Source organism: Hydra vulgaris, chromosome 01, assembly GCF_038396675.1.
Source record: "Hydra vulgaris chromosome 01, alternate assembly HydraT2T_AEP".
Lineage (NCBI taxonomy): Eukaryota > Metazoa > Cnidaria > Hydrozoa > Anthoathecata > Hydridae > Hydra > Hydra vulgaris.
The window spans coordinates 58,550,393-58,567,353 of NC_088920.1; the positions used below are offsets into that span (position 1 = coordinate 58,550,393).

The following is a 16,961-nucleotide window of genomic DNA, read 5'->3' on the forward strand; positions in this document are numbered from 1 at the left end:
TTGAAGTAGCTTCGTTATGCGAGTTTTTTTTTTACTTTCGATGTCAGATCGTCATCAAGATTTTTTTTTATCAAGTTGAATAGCCAATAATCGGATGGAGCTAAGTCTGGTGAGTATGGTGGGTGGAGAATTATTGTACCTGTCACATGTTACTATAGTTCTAGGACTTTCACCTTTACCGACCCAACTAGCGTTAACCGACTTGTGTCAAACTTGTCTCAAATAAAACCACGACTCACCCTCTGTAATAACATCACATAGTTTCCATGGGCCGTTTCTGAAAAGGGCTAAATTTTCCTTACATGCCGTAACTCTATTCTTGCGATTTTGATCGGTTAACTCGTGGGGTATCCAACGTGATGTTAATTTTCTTTTTTTAAGTGCGTTGTGAATGATTTTGTTGATTGTAAAATGATTAATCAATGCCAGGGCTTCAATTATATCATGTGTTGCATACGGATTTTCTTCAATAATGGCTCGCACACGTTCAATATTCTCAGCTGTATGCGTGATTTGAGGGTGTCCTGAGCGAGGATCATCTTCGAGACTCTCTCTACCATCTTTAAATAAAGTAGCCCACTTCGCAATTGTACCATATCTTGGTCACCATGAACTAAAACCAATTCATCGGTTATGGCTTGTGCTGAAACTCCAAGTAGAGCACGGGTTTTAATATATGCTTGATATTCAAATTTTTCCATCCCTGTGGGCACGGTACGTTTTTAAAACGTTTTTTAGACGTTTTTTTAAGGTTTAAACTTAATAAAAACGTCCAAAGAACGTTTTAAAAACGTTCTGTGCCCACTGGGATTTGTAAATTTATAAAACGTATATAATAAAATTTAAATAACTTTTTTAATAAACATTCAAAATATTTCAACAAGTACTTAAAATGTTCATATTTAAAATGTTCATAAATGATATATAAATATTTAATTATTTCCTGTCTCATTGAATCTTTATAGATGAAGTTCTATGAACTTCTCTAACGACCTAAGTATATATATATATATATATATATATATATATATATATATATATATATATATATATATATATATATATATATATATATATATATATATATATATATATATATATAGATATATATATATATATATATATATATATATATATATATATATATTTTATATATATATATTTATATATATATATATATATATATATATATATATATATATATATATATATATATATATATATATATATATATTATATATATGTATATATCCGCTTCATTGGATGTAAGCTTTTCTTTCCAACAGATATCAAAGAGTTCTGGTAGGAAATTCACTATCCAAATCGACCATATATATATATATATATATATATATATATATATATATATATATATATATATATATATATATATATATATATATATATATATATGTGTGTGTGTGTATATATATATATATTCATATATATTGTAAATTATCTCGCATATGTATTATGTGATTGTAGGGCACGTTGTCAGAGTCCTTCATACTTTATGGACCTGCGTGTCCTTTAGAACATGTATCACTGTTCTAATAATTTTTAATCTAATCTATGTAAAATAAGTTTCAAGACAATTCATATTTTTTATTACTTTAGAATTATATTTGCTACCGAATCAATCAAAATTTTTATTGATTTGGTAGCAAAAAAATTTTAAAGTAATGAAAGGTATGGAATGTCTTGAAACATTTTTTGCATATATAAAAGTATATATGTATAAAATATTTTACATACATTTTTTCCCCTTAATAGGGGAAGGATCCTTAAGATCTGGTTCCTAAGATGGTAAAATCCTCTTTTTCGGGTAGACTAATGATTTTTTTGCGAACTTTTTTGGTTAAGAATAATCATACAAGTTTGACGGTGTTATTTATTTGTCATACTATTTAAATTATGATAGTACTTGGTGTAGTTGCTTAAGATGATACGTTTTTAGACGCCCAAGGTAAGATGCGGATTTTTGTTGAGAAAAGCGCGTTTTTCTAACGTGATTCACCGCGGAGCTTTATTTTGTTATTTCAAGAGCGAAAGTTTTTTCAAAAATAGTATTGTTAACTTTTACAGATATAGGATAGATTTATTATTGCTATTTTTTTATGGTTTACTTTTTACTTAAGTATAGTCCTTAAAGATACAGTTTTATTTTATTTTTTTGTGTGATTATTTTTTTGTTTTTTTTAGTTTTTTTGAGTTCCATTAAAATAAGCTTATCTTAGAAAACTGGTTTCCTAAAATGAGATGATTGGGTGTGTTGAAAATAACGCAATTTTTGGTATAAAGTTTGTTTTTTTTTGTATAAATAAATATAAATATTGTAATAATTCGACTGCAAATAAATAATACACTGTTAACATGCTCAACTTACGCAACCTTCCCCTAATTATAATTTTTTAAAAATTCGAAAGATATGGAATGTCTTGAAACATTTTTTACTTAAAAAAAATTTTTTTTATTATTTAGTATATAATATAAGGATCGGCGAAGTTGACTTTTTGAGACCCAAGTTTAACTAAAAGACGAATTTAGATTATACCCAGGAAAAAAGTTTTATAGAATTTCTATAAACTTTTGGAACATATGGTCTATAGAAATTCTATAGAGTTCTATAAAATTTCTATAGAATCTCTGTTAGTTTCTATAGAAACTCCAATAGAACTTTTTTTTTACTTTTTATTTTATAGAAAATAAAGTTTTATAGCAATTTCTATAGAAATTAATAGACATTCTATAGAAATTTTATAGAATTCTATAGAATTTTTATAGATCATATGTTTCAAAAGTTTATAGAAATTCTATAGAACTTTTTTTCCTGGGTATACCCAGGAAAAAAAGTTCTATAGAATTTTGAGTTGATGCTTAATGATGCTAATTAAATTATTTTACGTGACTATATAGCCACGTAAAATAATTTAATTAGCATCAACTCAAAACTATTTTTAATATATCTTTCAATATTTCGTTTTGTTATAAAATTAACTAATGGCGTTGTAAAAAGTAACAAATCTATTTTATTCAAAAGATGTTTTAAATGCTCTGCCCTCTATTGTATAACTATCTTCATTGTTTATTCTCATGATTCATTATCATCCTGATCATTAACAAAAATCCCACCAGATATAAGTAATCTTTTTTACTCGTCTTTCTTTTAATTCGCTTCAATGTTTGTTTACTTAAGCGGAGAAAACAGTAAGGATAACATGAATTAAATTTTTTATACAATTTTATTTATTTTTAAACAGTATGGATAGCATAAATTAAATTTTTTATAACTCTAAATAACAACTTCCGATTGTTTTATCAAGTGATCTGTTGCATTGATTATGTCATTTAAATATAAAACAAGAATATTATATTTAAATTTTTATTAAACATTAAAACTGTAAAATGTTAATGTTTTATTTGAAATTTTAATATTTTTTAATATGTTAGGCATAAATTATGTCAATTTTATAACTATTCATTTAGAGTAAACTTTGCCGGGGGCTTGCTTTACTTAGCTTACAAGAAACTTGATTTAAGTTTTTGGTCAACAACGTATATAAACATTTTCAAATATTATGGAAGGTATTATTAAAGAAACTATTAGTAAAAATAATCCACACAGCGAAATGGCATTTCTTATCAAAAAGCATTTTTTGTAAATTTATTTCTTGAAAAGAGAAATATTTTTTGTTTTAAGAAATAAATTCCCAACCTTGGAATTTATTTCTCATGGACAACGGATTTACGATTTTGCTGTGCGAACAGAAATTCCAAAATGTTATAAAAAAACAAACAATTTCTTGTTGAAACACTTAATAAATTTATTATAATGTAGGTCTTTTTCTTTTCGGTATTCTTTAATATTAAAAATTGAAGCCTTTTCATGTTAACTTTTATGGAAACTTAGTCTCTAGACATTATAACAATAATTTATTGACAATATTATTAATATTAACATTATAACAATATTATATAGACATAATATTATAGTTATTATGTCTAATGATAAAATTAACCGAAAATGAATTATTAGACGCAGTTTCTTCGATTAAAATAAAAAAAAGGATCTGAAAATATTAGTGGTAAAGTTGTAATCAATTCAGTTAAACTTATAACAATCCCGCTTTCGCACATCTTTAATTTATTTTTAAAAGGGGAAGTTTTTTCGGGAAAAAATGAAAATTGCAGCTGTTGCCCCAGTTTTAAAATTAGGTGATCCTTATGACGTTACAAGTTAAAGGCCAATCTCAGTTCCTACATGTTTTTCGAACATTCTAAAACAAATTATGTGGAATAGGCTCTATACTTTCTTAATCAAATAAATATTTTATGCCATAAGCAATTTGATTTTTAATTTGCTCATTCTATTGATCTTGCAACCTTACATATTATTCATGATATATTTAAAGGGTTTTAAGAAAAAAATATACTTTAGGTGTCATTATAGATCTAAGTAAAACCTTTGAAAGCCATTTTATCATTTCAACCGCAGGCCTTGTCTAAATTCGAAATCTATTGCATCAAAATTTTAAACTTGTTTTATTCTTTAATTGAGTAAATTTTTTAGCACAAAGCAACATCTTTCATACGATAGTGGAAAAACGGATTATGTTACAATAGCTTAACGCCAAGTTACCCAGGGATTAATTCTTACCCAGGGATCAATTCTTACCCAGGGATCAATTGTTAAACTCCTTTTGTTTCTGAATGTTAATGAATTAAAAAAATTGTCTAATGTTTTAGACTCACCTTTATTTGTCGATGATGCTAGCTTGTTTTACACATTATTCCATCTTGGTTATAAAAAAATACATATTCCGTTGAAACTTCTGAATCTTTTTATTAATATTATTATAATAAAAAATGAAATATTGTTAAAGTCTTTAAGGTGTAATTCTCGAAAAAAATATTAAATAAAGAAAAACATATAAATATAGTTGAGAATAAAATTTTAAAAAAGTATTGGTAGGGAACAGTGGGGAGAAGTGGGATATTAAAAATGATTTCTAGAATAATTTTAGCATCTTTTTTATATAATGTATGTACTGCACAAAACAAGTTTTTACAAGTAAAGCATAATTTTGAGCACTGATTCCATTCCCTAATATTGACAGAAGGTTGTAATAAAGTATACAGTTTTGATTTTAGAAGAACCGTACCATTAGGGACAGGTATGGACTGAAGTAGGGTAAGCAACTAGTAACAAAAATTATTAATGAAAATACTAATAAAATTTAAACCACGCAATCTTCATCAAAGTATTTAAAAAGTTTCCTTAAAAAAGTGATATTGGAGAACTAAAATAGAATTGATTTTTTTTTTCCCACTTTACTCCTCGAAAAATCGTTTTTTAAAGGTACTTTAACAAAAATTTGGTTTTTACTACACGCAGGGAGAAAAAGTAATGTCATTTACTTGCCATTTACATTTACATACCTGCTACATACATAACTACAACCATTTACATACCTGCTTTTCAAGTTTGAACGCAATTATGGCAGAAAACAAAGCGGAGACGTTTTATATAAAGAAAATAACTCTAATAATCATAATGTACACAGTCAATGGGTTTTTAATATTGTTATCAAAATATGTGTATCAAAACTACTGCGACTGCACAGTGACAGATGTTCATAAAACTAAAATGACTTTCCAAACAGTAAACGACTTTTTTTAGTCGTTTTTATAGTTGAATTTATAAGTTAACTAACCTCAAATTTGTGTAGCAATTTATATTTGTTTTATGTGTTAAATTTTTTTTGCCAAAAACACGTAAGGCATTCCCTTCACACTTGAAATCTACTCGTACCGGCCCTACTTTCAGAGATGTGTATGGAACAATATCTTCAGCAATAATGGCTAAACATAATAAAAAATACGTACTTCCATTCTTAATCGAGAAATACCTTGTACCCCCTTTTGGTACCCTAAGCTTGTGCTTATTTTGCTTATGTTTTGCGTATCCAAATAGATATCTAATATCTATCTAAATAAATTTATCATTTTCAAGAATAAATTTATTTAGATAGATATTAGATATCTAGATATTATATATATATATATATATATATATATATATATATATATATATATATATATATATATATATATATATATATATATATATATATATATATATATATATATATATATATATATATATATATATATATTACGTCGTATTAGCTGTTACGTCGCTAATGTTTTTATAAAATGAGCTTTTTAAAACCACATTATTTCGAAATGGGGCAAGTTGGGGCAGCTAACTTTTTTAGTTTTGATAAAAGACTAGCTCTATTGCATATTTTAAAGTAAAAACAAGACGTATTTTAAAAGTCTAAACAGCTGTAAGAGATCTTTTAGACGTCTAAATTAGACTTTGTGTTCACTGAGTATTCATTATATTTAAAGAATAAATTGTTAAACTTTCTTCTTAATAATTTGGCGACCTAATTTAATTATTTAATGTAAAATTATCATAGCAATGCACAGTGATTTAGAAACACTTAAAATTTGGCCAAAATACAGTTTTTTGAGTAGCGCAATTTAAATAATGTTATTAGCTAACTATTTTCTACAGTTTCTTAAGATTTTAACGGTATAAAAAAATAAGTACTGAAATAAAAGATTCAAACGTTAATTTATGTTTGAAAGTGACCGAAAACAGCTTTTTTAAGAGTTTTTCCTGACGTTTCTGAACAAAACTTTTTAATGTGAATATATATATATATATATATATATATATATATATATATATATATATATATATATATATATATATATATATATATATATATATATATATATATATATATATATATATATATTACGTCGTATTAGCTTTAAAAATGATAAAATTTTAATGATAAAAAAAAGCTGTTTTCGGTCACTTTCAAACATAAATTAACGTTTGAATCTTTTATTTCAGTACTTATTTTTTTATACCGTTAAAATTTTAAGAAACTGTAGAAAATAGTTAGCTAATAACATTATTTAAATTACGCTACTCAAAAAACTGTATTTTGGCCAAATTTTAAGTGTTTCTAAATCACTGTGCAATGGAGTGAAAAATATAGTATATTTAAAATCAAAGTTTTACACGCCCGACAAAAGTTTGATGAATTTTATATTTATTTTTAAATTTATGAGAGCCTGGGTGGGCGTATAGCGGTTTTATCTCTTTGAAATGAGGAAAAAAACTTAATTGTTCTAAAATTATATATTTTTGCTTGTAGATGGGTGATAAACACTGTAGATTACTTATAAACGCTGTAAATGGGTAATAAAACATTGGTTCAACATTAGCCCGCCAATGTAAAGAACCCGATTTAATATAAGCATTTACTCCTGGCTGTTTACTGGGCTTACGTTGTCTGGTAATGTAAACAATCATCACCTACGTTGGCGATGATTGTTTACATTGCATTATTGGTTACATCACCACCTTACTTAAGCAAGAAACAAGTCTTGTGAGTTTTACTCTTTTTCTTGAAAAAAATATAAATTTATAACAAAATATAATACTTTCCAAATCACAATTACGGTCACCGCGGAAGAAGTTGTTTGTCTCTGGAAGACGCATGGGCTTGAAGCTCTAATACTTATTTAAAATCATTTGCCTTTGCTGCCACCCCAATCCCTACGTTGCACTTGCATTGCGCAAACCAATAAATTTGATAAAAATTAAATGAATCCTGTTTTGACTTGAGTAGAGAATTTTTATATTCTGTATTAAAAAATCCTATTGAAATCTAGCTATTTTACCGGTAGAATTTTCCCATTTAATAATAATTCCGAACAAAACTTCTTTCTAAATGAGTATATAAAATAAAATAAAATAGGAAATAGATAAATAGGATTATTGTAAGTTTTATTTCAGGAAAAAAAACGCATCCGTTAAACTCTCGTTGAAACTCATTCGGAATCTTGTTTGTATTGAAATAATCTCGCCAAACTTAAGTATTTTTAAAATATTTGTTAAATTTGTGAGAAAAATTATCATTAACTGGACTATAAGATTATCTAGAAAATGATAATAAAGAATTGCAACAGGTGTAACCCACGCAAACATTAAATAAGGATAGAATTTTCTGACTTTTTGAATATCTTTGGTATTGATGTATTTTCTGCCTGTTTGTTACATGTATTATGATAGTAAAGCAAATATAAACAGAGTGGAATTACTCCTATCTTGATATAAAACGTACTATTAGTACTACTAATAACATTAAATTTAAAATTGTATATGCATATATAATATATATATATATATATATATATATATATATATATTTATATATATATACATATATATATATATATATTTTAATATATATATATATATATATATATATATATATATATATATATATATATATATATATATATATATATATATATATATATATATGTATATATATATATATATATATATATATATATATATATATATATATATATATATATATATTTACATATGTATATATGGTATGTATTATAATAGTGTTAAAGAAATAAATTTAACATGAAATTTTTATATTTAAATATATTTCTATTTAATGAAATTGCTTTAGCTATGTACGTGTTGGTATACAAGTTTTTTAATAACTTGTAGTCTTTAGATGCTTGACATAAAATAAAATAGGCTAAGTTCGATCATGTTTAATTGAAATATGGGCTCACTTGAAGATATTGATCTGTCTAACCTCAGGGTAAGTTTTATTTTTTCAGTATTTGATCAATTTTTGTTTCATTCTTTGAAGAGTTTGTGTATCCATGTCATAAATTTGTAGGATTATAAAGTTATATATTAAATATGTTTTCATTTATTTTCTACATCACATTAGCATCAAGAGTCACGTTTCTTTGTCAAAATATAAATGTATTTATAACATAAGTTGTCAAATGATGCAAATTTATCTCAATTTTTCACCTTTTGTGCCATGTTTTGAATTTTCATCCTTTTTTCTAAAGACTTATATGCAACCTAATATTGTAAAAGTAGCATATTAGCCCGTGTATGTAAAATTTAACTGCACAAATAAGCATAAGGAAAAATCAGGGCATGTTTGAAAAAAACCTGTTCTATCTCAGAATGTAATTAATGCTATAAAATTTTTTCCTATAATAAAGTAATCTTGGTAAAGCTAAACATAACATAAACAGACAACTCATCTAACTTATAAGTTAGACAACTTATCTAATAAAAAAGAAAAACACTCCTAAAAACAGAAACAAACTAAAAATTTTCTGTAAGTTAAAAAAAAATACTTATATTGTATATAAGCTGCACAAAAAACAAAGCAACAAACAAAAAAGAAACAAAGCAAAGATTTTTTGTAAGTTAAAACAAAATACTTATATTGTATATAAGCTGTACAAAAAAAAAAAATTTTCCAAATTATTATTTGTTTTTTACTTTTTTCAGCATGGTTTATCCATGTTTGTTATCCATTTTATGCATGTTTTATGTTGTTTTAAAATCGTATTTTTATTTATTATGCTTAATGGCTTAATGACACTTTCATAACAGAGAAGTCTGGTGTTGTTTCTTGGTAACAGAGAAGTCTGGTGTTCTCAGTAATGAAATAATAAACTCAAACTCATTATACTTTTTAAGATTATTTCATTTACTGCTGGGTTTTTTTTTAGAATGTGAAAGTTACAAATTATCTTTTAATAACTATGAAAACTTTTATTAGAATTTTATTACATCTAAATTTGATTAAAAGTTATTCTATGTAAACATCAACATATAAACCAAAACATAATAAATAATAGAAAAATATGCTTTAAAATAAGTTAATAATCAAAAATAAATCATTATAAAAAATTTTAACACAGCATAAGAAATAAGAAATCTATAGAAAGAAGAAAATAAGAAAGTTTTACTTTATTCATTGTTTATTTTAGTTCTTTATGAATAAGTTTTATATATATACAAAAATAACACAATGCTTGAAAATTAACGAAGTTGTATTCCTTTTAAAACAATAGTTAATAAGTTCAGTGATTTTTTAAATGGAAACACAAATAACAAAAATAGTTTAAAATAACTTGCGTGCACAGATTTTGTTTCAATTAAAAAAGGAAGTATGATAATGTCCAAGTCATTTAATTAAAAAAAATTTTATTTAAATATTAAAACAATTTTTATAAAACAATAAAAAAATTTAAACTAAATACTAAATATTAAAAAGAAATCGTTTTGTGAAATACTATAATAATTACTTATGTTACATTAGAGGGAAACGCAAGTGCCGAGTTAAGTTGTGTTCATAACATAGATAACTATTAGAAAATAAGTTGAAAGTTAATTAGACTTTTTTTAAACAAATTATTGAATAAGATATTAACTAAAGCATTTGTTGTATTGTCATTATACTTCCGGTCCTAATTTTAGGCTCTCAAATCTGCATAGTTTTTTCTGTTAAAAAAAATATGGCTTTAATAATGAATGTTTTCGCTCACCGCAGATTTTTTTAAACTCTGTTCAGTTTTACACAGTCAGATTAGGTTTTCCCCTTCCTATTTAGTCTGCGGTGGTTATAAAAAATGTTTGGTGAAGCATGTTTTTGTTTTTTGTTCAACATATATTTAAGTGTTTGAGTTAGAATAAACTAGCACAATAAAAATAGTAATTAAGCAAAGCAAACTTTAAAATACACAAAATGAATATTTTTCTCAGAAAATAAGTACTTAATTTTTTTATATACAATACTAAGTACAATACAAGTCTATAATGTAGTTAAATTTTGAAAGATTTAAAAATCTTTATTTTTTTAATAAATTCAGGAAACTGTTTGAAAAATAATCTTATATATATTTTTAACTTATGTTTATAATAATTTATATTTCTAATTCAAAAAAACCATTTTTAAAATGATCTAAAATACATTTTTCAGGTATATTTAAAATTGATATTAAAAACTTGAATCTTATATTTTTGTTCAACCGCCATAAGGAAAACCCCTACATTTAAAACTTGATTTAAGTTTTTTGAAACTTTTTTTATTGGTGTCAAATATAAGAGCATTAATAAGACCGGATTTAAAAAATAAAAATAATCAAAGAGCCGGAACTTTCCTTCAAAAGAAACAAAATGGCAATAAAAATTAAGAAATTTTTTGTTAATACCTCATTCAATAATTTGTTTTGAAAGGTTTAATTAACTTTTAACTTATTTTCTAATGTTTATCTATGATATGAACACAACTTGTCTCTTGGGGATTGGGTCTTGGGGTCACAACTTGTAACTTGGGGATTCCTTTAAACAAAGTTTTTACTAAAAATGTATTTTCAAATATATGTGTTGCTTTATTCTTTGATTGATAGAAGAAAAAAATGTGCGATCACGTTATTGATAATTTAAAACTTATTTAAAGTTTTTTTATTTATTGCAATGGTTTTGCAAATGGCAGGAAAAGCTACAATAATAAATAAAAATAAATAAAAAGATTAAATGAAAGAAAAATAAATAAAAAGATTAAATGAAAAAAAACAAAGTACCAGGGATGCAGAGTCCCAAAAGGACTCCAATTTTATATTTATTTTTTCCCTGGTCTCTGGTGTCCAGAAGCCCTAAACATTTTGGTTGACTTATGATCTGCTATGAGAGAAAAATTCATGAAATTTACTGGCTTGAAACTTAATGTTTTTAAGCCTGGAATCTCGGAGTTCTTGCTGCTTTTATACCTAAGGGCTCCAAATTCAAAAATTGATTGTTCCTCTAACCTAAAAGTTTTAATTTATTTTACCAATAGTAGTCCATAGGATTTTTTAAGTTTGGATACAAAAAACTAGGAAGAAGTAATCTTTTTGTGACTTTTTGAGTCCTTTTTGGGGCTCCGCACCCCTCCAAAGTTTAGTTGGGTGAAAACATGTTTTTAGTTACATATAACAATTTCAAATAATAATAAAATAAGAACTTCAACCTTTGAAGTCAACAACGTTAAATAAAAAATAATTTCACATTTTATATCTTTGCTTATTAAAATCAGTTTAAAAACTGCTAGTGTTGATTACTTGATAATAATGTTAATAACTCTCATGCGGAAATTTAAACTAACACTCCTTATTGAAGCAATAATATTGCTTCAAAAGGATAAATTCACTTGTACTAAACACCAACCTCTGATATAACATATTTTATGTTAAACTTAATAACTCGAGAAGAACCCTAGCCATCAATCGATTCAATCATACAATTGTATCATTTAATAAAAGTATCAAAATCAATACTAAGAATACAATCACTTTATAAAACACTAATATAAAAAATTACTAATGTTACATAAAACTTGATTTTTACGAAACATCTATATATTTAAAAAAAATCCTATTATAAAAAATAAAAGTTCAATCATGCATTTGATGATGCATTCATTAATTATTTCTTTAAATATTTAGAGTATAGTCTAGTTTCATTCTACTAGATGTAGCAAATATTAAGCTAAATCTTAAGAAAGTGCCATATACTGACCCTAGCAACTACAGGCTAATACCATTTATCTTTATCTATTAGGCTGGTGTTGGTATAAAGCTGTGTTACATTGTTTTCTGCCTAGGATGATGAATGCGGGATCTTCTTCACTCTACTTATAGATTTTTTTTGTGTCTCCTTGATTGTGGCTATGCAACTCCTCCTGTTATCTCCTAATGAGGGTACAGCTTTAAAACTCAGTTTAATGGTTCTAAGGCTGGCTGGTAGGAAGGTTTTCCAAATGTTGTGGGAGCTCTCAGAGTTGGTGATTCCATGAACAGTTGTAAAATATCAAAGTATTAAATGCCATGTTGTGCATGGATGGTGTCCCTATTAATGCTTTTGGTGTGCATTTGAATAAGGAAACCTAAGTTATGACTTTGGGTTAATTAGTAGGACTGAGACAACTGCATAGCTCAATGCTTGGGATGTTATCCTCTATTTATAAATAAGTCAATTTCTTTTTAACTTAAACCATGCCTAAAGTAACCAAAAATGTTAAACATAAATCGTCACCACCACGTAACTGTTTCCATATATCCATTACAAATTTTTGTGGTCTTCAAAGTAACTTTCCACGGCTCAAATTAAAGCAAAAAAATCTAATCGCAACCCCCCCTCCCTCATTATCCCTGATACCACTCTGCAGTAGAATGTTCATGTTAGTATAAAATTGTATTTTTTCTACATTAGTTTGTAATTGTTATTTTTCTAACATAATATCTCTCCCTATTTAAATATTATCTTATAATTTCTTGTTTGGCGGAGTTTAAAATAGTGTAGTTTACTGTTATAATTTACATCTATAGTTACAATTTACAGTTATAGTTTCAAGTTTAAGTTGCAGTTATTGTGTAATGAGGAAGTTCAATACTATTACAATATTACTTTTAGTAATTGTTTTTACTTAACATGATACTTTAAAAAGTAAAAGTAACAACGAAAATATTACAATACTTAAACCACTTTTAGTTAGTTGTAGAAAACTATTTATTACATTCATTCTGGCGATAAAACATGTGTTATTTTTAATGAGTATTGAATTGTTATTTATTGAATTGATATTGTAAAAAGCTATAAAACAACAATAAAACAAACTGCAAAGTTTTGACAGTATTATAAGCTTGTGTTAATATAAAACAACTTTGTGGCACTGTTCGTGTTGCTGTTTTATAAAGTTAAGTTTTTATAACATTAATATTTTATAACATTCATAACAAAACGCATTTAAAATAAAGCGTATTATATAAACAGAAATGTTAAATTTAAAAAAAAATGCATGCATATGCTATCCGCAGACCAAACGAGTAAGCTTAAAGCAAAAAAATATTAGATATAACGTTTTTTAAATTTTATTACAATTACAATTAAAAATCGAAGTATAATAAAAATTTAAGTATAAATAATTTTTTCATTCAAATGGTTTTTAAGTGAATGTTTTCATTCAGTTTTTTTGTACAAATTGTTTTAATAAAAAGTGAGAAAAAATTTGGTTTATTAAATTGATTTATATTTTGTTAAGTTTAAGTAAAAAGTTTCCTTGAACAGAAGTAAAATGATTTATTTATTTTTATTTAAATTTTTTATAGTTTAATTTTTGGTTTAACGTTTGCAATAATTACTGGTTTAATTCTTGCAATAGAATGTTTCTACTTAAAAAACTATTTTCAAGAAACAAAAAAAAAATTACTATTCAAAATGTTTACAATTTAAATAAAATTTTCTTTCTCACTTGCACTATGTTCTAAATCTATTGTTACTGTAGCTAGATATATGTTTAACTTGAATGACCCTCGCTGTGCCACTGGGTATGGACGCTGCTGCAACTAGATTTATAAGCATTGAACGTTATAATTTTTAAAATTTTTTATGTTTTTTTTTTTTTAAATTATAAACTTTAATCGCAAAAATATTTGAATGAGAGAATTTTAAAAGACTTAGATTTTTTTGTTAAAGTAGATTTCTTTTTTAAAAAATTCTTAAAACTTGAGTAACTTACTAACTTGAGTATTTATAGAAAATTTTTAATCTTTATATCGCTTTAAATAAAGTTTAAATATAAAAAAATGGTATTGCGTTTTTTATAACCTATTTGACATTTCTTGTTAAAACAATTCTTAGTTAAAAGCTTATATTATGTGTTAACAACATATAAGATATATATAGAAACATTTGTATGGCTAACTTTTGCGAGTCTTTGAGTATATTAAGTAAACTAATATAGTTGATAAGTTAATATTTGAGTAACTGTAAGTTACTGTAGAATCTTAACTGGTTGTTTTGATTTAGTTTATAAGTAAATATACTGTGTACTTTATCTATTCAGTAAATCAAAGTAAATATAACTTTAAAAGGTTCAGGGTCGTTAATGCGAAAAACGTTGGAAGCAAAAAAGTTACTGGTTTCTATTAGATTTTATTTACTATTAGAAAAAAAATTTATTAAAAACGAATTTAATATATATTTTTATATACTTAAAGTAGTAAAATTTTTAAATATAAAGTTGTTGATGAAATAATAACTTAAATTATCAATAATAAGTTAATTTGGTGCTTACTCTTTGTGAGACTAAGTTAAAATAGGCTGTTTCTTCTTTGGATTTCAGTATTGACGCCTGCTATCCTTTTTATTTACAAAGACTTTAATAGTCGCATGCTTGAGTTAGGCATATACTTAAGCATCAGTTTATCTATATGTTGAGAAATCAGTTTTGATCGTTATACCATTCTTTCATGTGCTTCTGTTTAGCACTTCTCAATTATCTTTCGTTTTGTTCTTTATCATTCTCCTTTTTGTCAATACTGCACTCCATAAGATATAATTTCTTATCAAATTGAACAAGCTCTTTCTCTTTATTCCTCTTTATTCTTGGTGATTTTAATGCTCATCACACTGAGTGATGAGCATTTAACTCATAACTTCTGTATTTTTCAATCTCTTACTCATGTAGTTAACTTTGTGACTCATTTTTCAGACAATCCTAATCACTTACCTTCACACCATGGTGCCTTGTGTCAGACCCTAGCTTGTGTTCAGCTTTTCCTTGTTCTTTTTTAGGCGGTTTCAACAATGCAATTATTTCTATAAATCTTTTATCTCCTACTGATTTTTGAGACTCACCCTATTATCACTCTACTTACTACTACCCTAAAGCTGGCTTGGATTCTTTTCGTGATTTTCTTTGTGACAGTTCTCGGGCTGATGTTTTTTGTCTCTCTGCTGCTAGATGCACCTCCTACATGACCTTCTGGATAGGGTTGGGAATACCAGGATCCCGGTATTTGAAACAATTTATAGTTGCCGAAATACCAGTATTAAAAAAGTCGAATACCGCTATTTCAGTATTCGAAATAATTTCACCATTCGAAAGCTCAAAAAGTTTAAAATTTTAATTGATCTTATAAATGGAAACAAAATTCATCATACAAAATTAAATGTGGGTATATATATACCAATATCATATATGATATTGGTTATTTTTAGTTAAATTAAAATGTTATATAAAATTCCAAACGGTAAGTTTAATTATACATTATAAATTATACATTTTATTACCTTTTAGAAAATTTGTATTTTATACCGATATGAATATTCAAGATTTTGAGGAGCATTCCAAAGCAAATGATAAAAATTCACCATGGTTTCATTTTGTAAGAGAAAAAGCAGGACAGTGTGCTAAATGCAAATTGTGTAAGAAAATAATAAAAACACATGGAGGTTCTAAAAGCGGTCTTCATACCCATTTAAAAACAATTCATAAAGTCAATTTGTTAAAAAAAGATGTAGGTAGCGTCACTGTTTTAGATTCTTCAGAATTTTTACAGACATCAAAACCTTCAGTAACTATAAACAACTTTTTTAAAAGTGATAAAATGGATGATTCATTGCCAGCTGTTTTAGCTAGGATGACTGTGTGTGATGGTTTATCATTCAACATTATTTGCATATCATATGATATAAAAAAAGGTTTAACAGCCAGAGGCTTTTCTAACATACCAAAGGATCACAAAACGATTCACAAAATGGTAATAAATTACAGTAAAAATATACAAGCCGAAGTAATTAAAGAATTATCAAGCAGAGTTGCTAATGGAAACAGATTTTCTATAACTTTCGATGAATGGACATCGATAAGAAATAGACGTTACATAAATATTAATGTCCACTCTGACAAAGAATTTTGGAATCTAGGATTAATTCGTGCTTTTGGAACAATTCCCGCAGAAAAATGTGTTGAGCTTGTCAACAATAGGTTACGTGATTTTAAGCTTTCAATCAAAAATATTGTAGGTATTACCACTGATGGCGCTGCAGTTATGAAAAAGGTAGGCAGGTTAATCGAAGCACATCAGCAGCTATGTTTAGCGCATGGAATTCAGTTGGCTGTTATCGGCATACTCTATAAAAAACCTAATAATGAGGATAGTCTGTATAATAAAGAAGATGCTAACATTACATCAGTTCCTACACCCAGATT

The 16,961-nt window shown here is 25.8% G+C and overlaps 1 protein-coding gene across 1 annotated transcript in view; it reads left to right on the forward strand.

The window, feature by feature from the left end:
• Positions 1 to 8,574: 8,574 nt before the first annotated feature.
• LOC100214284 (serine/threonine-protein kinase mig-15) overlaps positions 8,575 to 16,961 on the forward strand; it is a 53,376-nt gene continuing 44,989 nt past the window's right edge. The window contains exon 1 of the mRNA XM_065788794.1: positions 8,575 to 8,714. Coding sequence (XP_065644866.1) covers positions 8,676 to 8,714 — 39 coding nt within the window. The 5' untranslated portion in view covers positions 8,575 to 8,675. The remainder of the gene's footprint in view (positions 8,715 to 16,961) is intronic.